This window comes from Labrus mixtus, chromosome 4, assembly GCF_963584025.1.
Source record: "Labrus mixtus chromosome 4, fLabMix1.1, whole genome shotgun sequence".
Taxonomy (NCBI): domain Eukaryota; kingdom Metazoa; phylum Chordata; class Actinopteri; order Labriformes; family Labridae; genus Labrus; species Labrus mixtus.
Genome location: NC_083615.1, coordinates 27305797 through 27316200, shown reverse-complemented (window position 1 = coordinate 27316200; position 10404 = coordinate 27305797). Strand labels below are relative to the sequence as shown.

At 43.3% G+C, this 10404-nt stretch overlaps 1 protein-coding gene across 10 annotated transcripts in view; it reads left to right on the top strand.

The window, feature by feature from the left end:
- mical3a (microtubule associated monooxygenase, calponin and LIM domain containing 3a) overlaps positions 1–10396 on the top strand; it is a 103575-nt gene extending 93179 nt beyond the window's left edge. For 5 of the 10 annotated variants that reach the window (XM_061036723.1, XM_061036725.1, XM_061036728.1 and 2 more), the window contains 4 exons: positions 3961–4026; positions 6791–6890; positions 7931–8004; positions 8355–10396. In XM_061036723.1, coding sequence (XP_060892706.1) covers positions 3961–4026; positions 6791–6890; positions 7931–8004; positions 8355–8539 — 425 coding nt within the window. In that variant the 3' untranslated portion in view covers positions 8540–10396. The remainder of the gene's footprint in view (positions 1–3960; positions 4027–6790; positions 6891–7930; positions 8005–8354) is intronic. The other 5 variants (XM_061036732.1, XM_061036729.1, XM_061036731.1 and 2 more) reach the window with 1 other exon arrangement.
- Positions 10397–10404: the final 8 nt, after the last annotated feature.

The following is a 10404-nucleotide window of genomic DNA, read 5'->3' as shown; positions in this document are numbered from 1 at the left end:
GTTGGTCAATAATAATCGTGTGCGTCGTGTCTGGGTGAGGCTTCTCATGGTTTTTCCTTGTTAGCCTTTTTGGCCTTGTTTGAATATGAGTGGGATGCATTTTTCCTCCTTGCTGTCTGCTGTGAAGTGTGCAGGCTTTGCCTCGAAACCCTTCCTAGTTCAGTAAACTAAAAAAATGCATTTTCACATATTTGAGCAGGGTCTGGGCCTCTGTGTGGTTTGGTTACTAATCAGATAGGAGACAGCGTGGAGCATACAAACAAATAAATCCACAATCAGCTGAAATTAGTTTTCATGCATAAAGGATGATTATGCCTGGAAACTGTTTTCATGGTCACACTCTGAATGTCTTTGCTCCTGGGTTCAGTGTGTTTAATAAGTGTGCTGAATGTGTGTGTGGGACGTTGCTGATGTTTTTTTTTAAATCGATCCTCTTTGTCTCGATTTCTCGTTTTATGGTCTGATGAGAGTTTTGTAATTTTATCTTCACATCAGGCTAAAACATGCAACGTTTCTTATAAGTTTGTTAAGACACTTTATACTTCAATAAAATACAAGTACAAATCTAATATTGATGCCTCAGCAACAAAAACAGAAATCTTATGCAACCAATATGGGGAATGTTTATTTTTTTTTTGATTTACAACAACTGCAGGCAAACTCCTGCACACTGTGTTTGTATAGTTTAGACAGAGCTCTCTCTCTCTCTCTCTCTCTCTCTCTCTCTCTCTCTCTCTCTCTCTCTCTCATTGGCTGGCAGCAGCGTTGTTAACATTATGACTGAAGATCTACAGGTTTTATTAAATATTCATTCTTTTTTGATACTATTGAGGATGAAATAATGGAGTTGTATCGATTTAAAACTTGTGGTATTGTTAAGTATTAAGGTATCAAACATTTTGACATCCGGGGCACTGGTGGCGCTGGTGGTTAGTGTGCGCGCCCATGTATGGCCCTGGGTTCGAGTCCGACCTGTGGCGCTTTTCCGCATGTCATTCCCACTCTCTCTCCCTGATTTCCAACTCTATCCACTGTCCCGTCTCTCCATTAAGGGCACAAAAAGCCCAAAAATAAATCTTAAAAAAAAAACAATTTTGACATCAATAGTTGCTTCACCAGAACAGTATGTGCCATGTACAAACATGAATGTGGCACCTAAAGGAATGCATCAACAGCAAAGAGCTGCACAGTGACTAAAACACAAAACACGTTGTTTACGTATGACTTTAATCTGCTCAACGTGCTTCACTCAGCTCTCCACACACACACACACACACACACACACACACAGAGGCTTCAACCCACCCTGCCTCTCTTCTAACTTGTACACTAATGTTCCTCAGGAAATGTCTGATTGGCAAACACACGTTACTGATCGACCAATCAGACGGTGCTTCAGTCACTGTTCGGTTAGGAACGATGAAGCCCTGAAGCTAGTGCGATCAAATGAGAAACATCTTTTTCAGCTGTCCAGCGTTTTCCCCCTGATCTGAAGAAAACAAGCAGTTCTGTCTGAATGAATCATGTCATGTGAAAAACCTTTATTTTCTCAGGATCTTTTGAGGAGGAGTGACCTCGTTATAAAGACACAACAAAGAGAGTTTATCTGCGTCAATGATTACAAAAAATGTGGATTTACTGGGTTTAAAGTGCTCACAGTAAATGTCATTCCTATATTTGTATCAAGGCCATAATCATATAAAAGATTTATTAGGACTTTGATCATCAATTAATCAATGCATCTTTATTTGTATTGCGTGTTATCTCGGGACACTTTACAAAAGAGTAGGTAAAAAGTCCTTACTCATTGCTATATAACAAAGACCCAACGTTGATCTATCATGAGCACATAAGCAACATTTTTAGCAGAAGTTACAGTGGCAAGAAAAAACTTGGGCAAATCCAGGCTCATGATGAAACAGCCAACTACCGAAACTGCGCCGGTCTTGAAAATGGGATAGGGGGAGATGGGATAAGATGCAGGAAGAGGAATAGGAAATGGGGGTGGGGGTTTGGGAGTCGTTCAGGCAGGCCGTCCACCAACGATCCCGAGGAACCTAAGAGAGCTCAAGAGCTCCCAGGAAAAGATGTGGATACCTGCACCAGCCCTTACTTTAAAATTTATCAAAAAGGAAAGTTCATAGTCTATTCATAAAAGTACAGAGTGTGTCTGCCTCCCGGACCCCCGGGCTGCTAGATGTTCAAAACCTTCAGTGTTCCCAGCAGAACAGTCTCTGCTCTGTGATAGTCCCCTGAAGCTGGTATCTGGTAGTTCTCTCTCACAAACTCCTTTTCCCAGCAGCACCCCAGTTTGAGTCCTTTAATGGTACAAGCCCTTATCCTGTACGAGCTCTTATCACAAAGATGTCTCCCTTAGTTCTCTACATTTCCTCACTCAGTACGTTTACATGCACCTTCAAGTCAAAGACGGTCTTTGCTCAATCAATTGGCCTCCTGGCATTTACCCAGTATACAAACACTGAGAGAGAAAGATTTTTTTTGATGTAAGTAATGGATGTCCAGCTCCATTAAGAGAGCAAGAGAACTGTGAAAACATAGACAGCTCTACAGCTCTGAACACTTTAATCATGCTCTACACTTTACTTCGAGTACAAACGCGATGCACACTATCCCTCCAGCATCCGGTGTTGTGCAGAGAAATGTATGCCTGCTGATAATCGCATGCTACTCGCGGTGCAATGGAAAATATGGCAGACACATATTCTATCTGCTGTATTTTGCATCAACCCTTAAAGTTCCTCTTCAGACACATTAAACACTGTTAGCAACAGGCTTATGAAAATACGTTTTCTATTCACTCTATAGGGCATTAAGAACACAATTAATTCTAAACTTCAGGTGCTGTCATCACTGATTTCCCCCCAGAAATCAGAGCTACAGTATACATCGTTTTAAAACTGTACTGCGGGGTGCGTGCAGTTTTCGGCAGGCATGCGTTTCTCAGCATAACACCTGTGCAGGAACTTTGGAGCATGAGCAGAATGCCTCATCGAGTTAGGGTGATGTAGGCGTTAATCGATCTCCAACCTCATTATTTATGTAAGTTAGTCCGACCTGGAGATATCAGACTGGTTTGCATATATTTTAAAAAGTCCTGTTTAAGTCGGAATAACAAAATAAATGGACGTTTTCTCACCGCATGTAAACCTACTGAGTCTTTACTTTTAAGATTATTAAGGGAACATCCCCCATCTATGATCTTACTCTGGTGAGAACAATCAGTTAAGTGGGTGCATATCATTAAAAGTCCTCATTTGCACTTCAATAGTATCACACGAGAAAATAGAAGGTCTTATGTTGTGATGTTGGCGAGAACAGCTTTAAAGTGGGAGCAATTATCTGTGTCTGTGAGGGAGACGGAGCTCCTGGTGATCAGTAAATGGGATCTTCTAATGGGATTAAATTATTTTGTGTACTCTGGTAAACAGTGGCCCTATGTGTCGACTTTTCCCATTACATATCCGACACGGGGGGGGGGGGGGGGGGGGGGGGCTGTTGCCTAACTAAAGATTATCTGAAGAACGACAGGAGGATTATTTTCCCTCTCCATGTTCTCCGAGTTTTCTGTCTCCACTTGGATCTGTTTTCTATTTTTATCCCTTTGTTCATCCCTCACACCACACAGCTGATCTCTCCCACCTCCTCTCTCCAGGTGATTTGTCTTCTCCCTTTTTTCGCAGCGCTCCTGCCCTCCTTTGATTTACTCTTCAGTGTTGTTTCTCCCTCATCATCTGGTTTCTTTCTCCTCCTCCTCTCCCTTCTCCCCCCCCCCCCCCCCCCCTCCACACAAACTCTGTGTGTTCCCACCTTCTGCCTCTTAACGAAACATCTCTGCTCTTCCTCCGGCATCACCTCCATCATTCTTCCTCTCTCACCCGCCCTCCGCCCCCCTCCTCCTCCTCCTCCTCCTCACGCTCTTTCCCCCTTGTGTTGTGGAAGTTGAGCCCTATGTGGGGATGCCTCGACGAAGACCCCTGTCCTTCTGCCCCTGCTGTTCCCCTGAAGGTAACGTAACCTCGCCGCCTACGCTGACGGTTGTGGCAGGTTACCATGGCAGCCGTAAGGATCTACAGTACAGAGATAAACCCCCCCCACCCACCCCGTTTGGTCCCTTCCTGTTATCCACCCTAACGGTCCTCCCACTGTGTTCTCACTGTTTGTTGCGTGATCAGGCTCAGTGGATTTCCCCATAATTGTTCCTGACAGGAAATGAAGAATTGAGGCGTTAATCATGAGGAAAGTAATCAAAAATGTAGAAAATTGCTCAAAAAAATAAATTTCATAACAACTGTTTTCACGTATCAGAAGTATCCTGGTAAAGGTTTTGTCCAGTTTGTCATTTTTCTAAAATATTCACCATAACAGTACACAGTTATTTCATTTAGGCTCTTATCTTCCACAAACCAAATGTGGAGCATGACAGAGACTTGAACATTTCTTTATTTTAACTTCACCCAAAGTAGAAAAAAGCCTTCGCACCTCCATGTCATCAGACAGGTCTGTAGGAGAGCAATGTGTCCATCAATAACTGAAAGGCAAACTCCCCCAACAACAACAACAACAGGAAAGAACCCAAACAAAAACCTGACCAACATCAGACCCAGAACAGTATTTGAAGTTCTCCCAACATAATAACTCGGGCAACACAGAAACCCAGGCAGCGTAGGTTGAGACCAGAAGAAAGGGAGGATAATAAGAAGATAAATGAGTGATTAAAAGAGAAACAACAAACTAGAAGCAATAAAACAAGAGAAATCCATCTTAAATGATCTGTGGTATGCACACCCTCCTCCAACAAAACCTTCATTTAAGATGTCAACACACTCAGTGATGTATGATATTGTTGTTTCAGTGTCGTTTTGCAGTTACATTATTCTCATTAAAACACAAAAACATCGAGTTGGAGAAAAGCTCTTTTTAATCTATTAGGGAGGTGCTTTGATTTAGGGGGGAAACTGCTGTGCTGCTGTGTCTTTAACAGCATGCTCTCCTTTTTGTTAAATTGAGTCATGAGGCTGCAGAGTCTGTCGCAGTATTCACTTTGGCAGTTTTTTTTTTGTCTTCTGAATTTTTGCCTCAACTGAATGTAACATGTCATGTAATCATGAAATGATAATAACAAGTGAGCACTGAGCACCTGAGCCGTGGCTATAGTTTGCGGTTTAAGGAATGATAAAGTTGCATGGTGTGATGATTTGTTATTAATATCCGAGTCTTCCACAAAAAAAACAAGTCTTAAAAAATGAATAGCTCGTCTGGTTAGTTCCAGCGTGTAACACCTGTCAGTGGAAATGTTGCCCGTGCTCCTGATCTGTGTGAAGAAACATGCTTTTACTCAGTGCACCGTCTTGTTTCTGGTTCCTTTTTATTGCTGTTTCGACTTTGTACCGGTCGCCTCTCTCTCCTTTGTGTTTGGAGCCTTGGGCTGAGGGGTGGTTACGGTGGATCAGGTTGTAAGAGTTAAAGAAATAAAAAAAACAGTGGGGTAGGTTTGGAAACTCAGGCTTGCTTTTATAATTGCTCCTTTGTCTCCACATGTTGTGTTCCTCTTCAGTGTGAGCAGCTCTTCTCCAGCTTTGCCTCTCTCTTCTCGTCTCTTTTCTTGTTAATTAGCCAAAACCGGTCCCGGAGACCACAACTACACAGTTTATGTGTGCACAATGTTTTTCCTTTTTGTTTTGGAAGAGCCTCCTCTTCCCCAGCTAAGTATGTCACGCTGCATCGAGGTTTGCCTTCCGGCGTTTCATTGAAACCGCTTGGCGCTCCACCTGCTGCAGTCAGATAAATGAAAAAAGGATGCATCCCTCCAGCAGCAGATCTCTCTGAGCATGCCAGGCTGGTCTTATCTGAGTGCAGAGGGCTGCAGGAGAAAGTATGCAGCTGCTCCATCGGGCCAGTTGAGCTGATTTTTTAAAAGACCTACTCTGCATGAGTCCTGCAGCACCAAACATGCTTTTCACTGACGCAGACTTAATGTCTCATTGACAATCATCTCATGAACATTTGACCTTGTAATTGAATATGAAAAGGCAGCCAAATAATTAGCCAATCCCCGTTTAAACTCACACGGCTCAGCATGAATGTGATCTGAGGAGGATTTAATTTCTGGTGGTGGGTCAATATGTGGGCAGGGGAGGATAAAGAATTTCAATGGGCTCTGGGGTTTACTACTCTGTAATCTCTTGGCGTCTGATTGGTGTTTTTTTTTTTTCCCTTACCACCCACCGTCTCTGAAAAAAAAAAAAAACAGATAGACGGACGTAGTTGCAGCTACGTCTGACACAATGTCCAAACTGGGTAACACAAACTCTCAACTTTGCAACAACAGGTGTTGTGTGTGTGTGTGTGTGTGTGTGTGTGTGTGTGTGTGTGTGTGTGTGTGTGTGTGTGTGTGTGTGTGTGTGTGTGTGTGTGTGTGTGTGTGTGTGTGTGTGTGTGTGTGTGTGTGTGTGTGTGTGTGTGTGTGTGTGTGTGTGTGTGTGTGTGTGTGTCGGCTGCGTGTGTTTATGTATGCGTGTGCGCACATGTCAAAGTTGAAAACCTGTAGCTCCACGCCCTCTTCTGGACGCCATCTTTAAGTATGGCGTGACTGACCACGTTTGTAGTCAAGCCCCTCCCCCTCCACCTCACCCCCCCCCCCCCCTTCAGCGAGGACATCCTGGCTTGGCTTTCATCGCATCGCCTGCGTCGGTCCTTGAGTCCTTGTCTGTGTGACATCAGTGTCGTCTCCTGTCTCACTCTCTCTTTGTGCTTCGTCCTCTCCTTCCAGGCATGGGCAAGAAGGATGATCCCAAGCTAATGCAAGAGTGGTTCAAGCTGGTGCAGGAGAAAAACGCCCTGGTCCGCTATGAGTCAGAACTCATGATATTGTGAGTACATCGTTATTCCCAAAGATGCTCAGCTGTCTCACTACTCTAATACAGACAAAAGAGCTTCTTCAAACGCTCTGAAGAAAGGCCTTGTGCCGAAACGTGTAAGCGTCTGTTTATTGTGATGTGAGCCAAATGAAATAGTGAGCCTGTGGAAGAGGGATGTAGGGGCTTTGCAGGCCAGTCTCTTCCCCGGGTCCTGGGCTACGAAAGAAAGAGAGACATCGAGAACATCCTGGAAGCAGCTGAGAAGGCTTCTCTATGGCTCTGGTGGAAGAGGGGTGACACATGGCTGTGCTGAGGGCCTGATCACCCCCCGGCTGGGTCGCCAGGGTGAGGGTGTCTTATGAAAAGACTCGAAACACCCGATGACCCCTGACCCCTGATGATGTGTCCAGGTTGCACCACCAGGTGTTTTTAACAAAGTGAAATGTTCATGTTTGTCCTCCTTTGAATTTGAAATGTGCAGCCTTTATATCTTTTTTAACATTTAAGGAATAAAAACAGACTCATAAATATCACTATCATTCCCTGAACCTCAAACTGGCCTCACTGAAAGTGTCATAAATCTGTTCTACATGTGAGAAACTGCCTGATGGTGCCGTAATATCTCTTCATTTCTCTTCCAGGCTCTTCTAAGTGATAATAGATGATAAAGATATTCTGCACTTCATGTCTTTATTTCTGTGATTATAATTTATAAAGCACTATGATTTAAATAAATAGTTGGTTTTGATGGAGTGTATAATTACTACTTAAGGGTATTAAATGTTTAATGGCGTTTGCAAATGGTAGACAACTTGGTTGGTAGGCAACTTTTAATTTGGATAGTTCATTAAATGATCCACTATTTTCTCATTATCTGGGGCTGAAAGACATTACATGAGCTATTCATCTTCGGGAACCGTTAATAAATATAAATACATCTCATTTAGTTAAATGAAGATACAGCCCCCCCAAAAAACTATAAATGCTTAAAAGCTAATTCCTCATCCGTGGAGCAAACTTAACTCCTCCGGCTTTTTCTTTCTGTCCTGAAGTGCCAGAGAGCTGGAGCTGGAGGACCGACAGAGCCGCCTGCAGCAGGAACTCAGGGAGCGGATGGCAGTGGAAGGTGAGTGTTGACTAAGGGCGCACTCACACGGGTCAAAGTTGAAGCACGATGACGGCTGGCTCATCCCCTTGCGTATAAAAATTGTTTAATTGAGGGACTAGAGAACAGAAGAATAACATACTGTACTCACTGCTTAATTGAATGTCATGTAAGTGTTTCTAGGTCACGGTCATTTTGTGTAAATTTACATGCAGTGTGAAGATAAAGAGCGCTAGCATTAGCATGCTAACACAACAATGCAGCGCAAGTTGTTTTGGTTTCATGCTGGTGCTCAAGGGCGACATCTGCTGGATCAATAAGTTGCACATTCTTCCTTTAACGCTTACTTGTTTTCCCTGTTCCCCTCTCAGACCAGCTAAAGACGGAGAAGGAGCTCGCTCAGGAGAAGCAGATCCTGAATGAGATGTTGGAGGTGGTGGAGCAGCGGGACTCCCTGGTGGCTCTCCTCGAGGAGCAGAGGCTCCGGGAGAAGGAGGAGGACAAGGACCTGGAGGGTGTGATGCTCTCTAAAGGCTTCAACCTCAACTGGGCCTAAGAGGGAGTGACACACGTGTTTATCAAGTCCTGGGGGAAAAGAACTGACTGAGTGGTCGTCTTTGATCAGAAGACTCTGCCGAACACCTGCAGCAGTGAATGTGTGAAAATGCCCCCAAACACACAAACACTACGACTGTATCTGACCTTAAAGCAGTCTGTTTACATATCCTCTGCCCACAGGCAGTCCTAGTTAATCACTTTGCAGTTTTCGTTCTCTCTCTCTCGCTCTCTGTGGGTGGAGAGGCGAGTGCATTCACAGCTTTATCGTCCCAGCCTTGATGTGGAACCTCTCAAACGAGGAGGGGGCTTTGGGAGAATGTTTAAAGACTTTGTTTCATTCTCGATTGTCTAAAGGGAAGAATGCAGTTCAGTCCTGCTGATGTAAAGGAATTGTAAAGAAATTGTGTTTTTGTGTATAGTTGTGTAGAACAAGTCACATATTCAGCAGACGGGGGTCCTCTTCTCTCCCCCCCCCCCCCCCCTTGCCGTGCAGAGGTGCGTTTAAACACTGGAGTGATGTCTCCAGTCTCAATCTCTAGTTTTGTCTCGTTCAGTCAGACTGCAGGAAGGACATCCTCTGCTGGAGCTGCCTTTCTCTCAGTTACACACGAACCACAAAGACAAGGCTCCTTACCCCCCCCCCCCGCACATTGTTTAGAGAGTCAACACTAAGAATACATAAAGCATGGCCATGTTTTTTTAATGTATTTATTATCTTTGTTTGCTTTTAACAGATTTTTTTCTTTTCTTTTCTTTTGCATTCACAGGAGAGTGCCCACAATCTCATTATCTTGCACTTGTGCACATCTCCCGTGCACCCACAAGCCATTGCATGTCAGGAATGAAGGCTGCAAGGCTGGGAATAGAAAAGCGTAACCTTGTCTTTGGTTACTAGGACGTAGAATACAAACTATAGTGCATATGATCACTTACGCATTTCACATGCCTGGATAATGAGGGGACTCTCCTTGACATGCCGTTCACTGTATATCACACTGACAGTTTACGTTTACAGAGAGTTGTCCATATCCAATATGGGATGTTAACTCTTCATATCAGATCCGTTTGCTTCCACATGTGTTCACATTGGGATGTAATCATACTCGAAGCTGACCTCATGGTTGTTAAAGGGAGATCAGCGTAGCTCATATGACTTACTGGTGCCACAGGAATGTTTCTGTTGGTAGATATGTTGCAATATCAGAGGAGAAAACCACAAATAAACACACTACACAACATGTTCATCATTTAATGGCAGTGTTAATACATCACCCTCCAACAAGATGCCTTTTTTCATTTTCATTCTCTGTACTTACATGATATTTGATTTCTGTGCGCTGATTGTTTTTTGAGGATGTCACATCCGTCTATCCAACTGAAACCTGAGATTTTTACTTTTCTTTTAAAACACTTTTATACAACAGCTCCACAAACAAACAGAAGGTGATTTGAATAGGGGGGGCGCTGAAGTGAATACTTCATGAGTACCATGCATCAAACAGGATCAGTCCAAACAAACTGTAAGAAGCGGTCATAGTGTTGCAGCAGCACAGGGACACTAGAGGATATATATCTATGACTTGGTATGAGCTGTGAATTCAAAACACAAAGTTACATCATTTTAAAGGGTTGTTGTTTTAGTTGGTGTGAGATAAGTTTGAAAATGATTGTATTGATATTTATTAACATGTGTGCAAACTGTATTATATGTAAAGAAAAAATGAATCCTAATTTTTAAAGCGTTCCGTTGACACATGACGTGTAATGTAAATGCTTCATGTAGCTGAAATGCATAGGGGTGTTGGATGTATGCTGAAAAAAAAAACGGCAATAAAACAATGCAGTTGTTCTTTTACGTGTTTG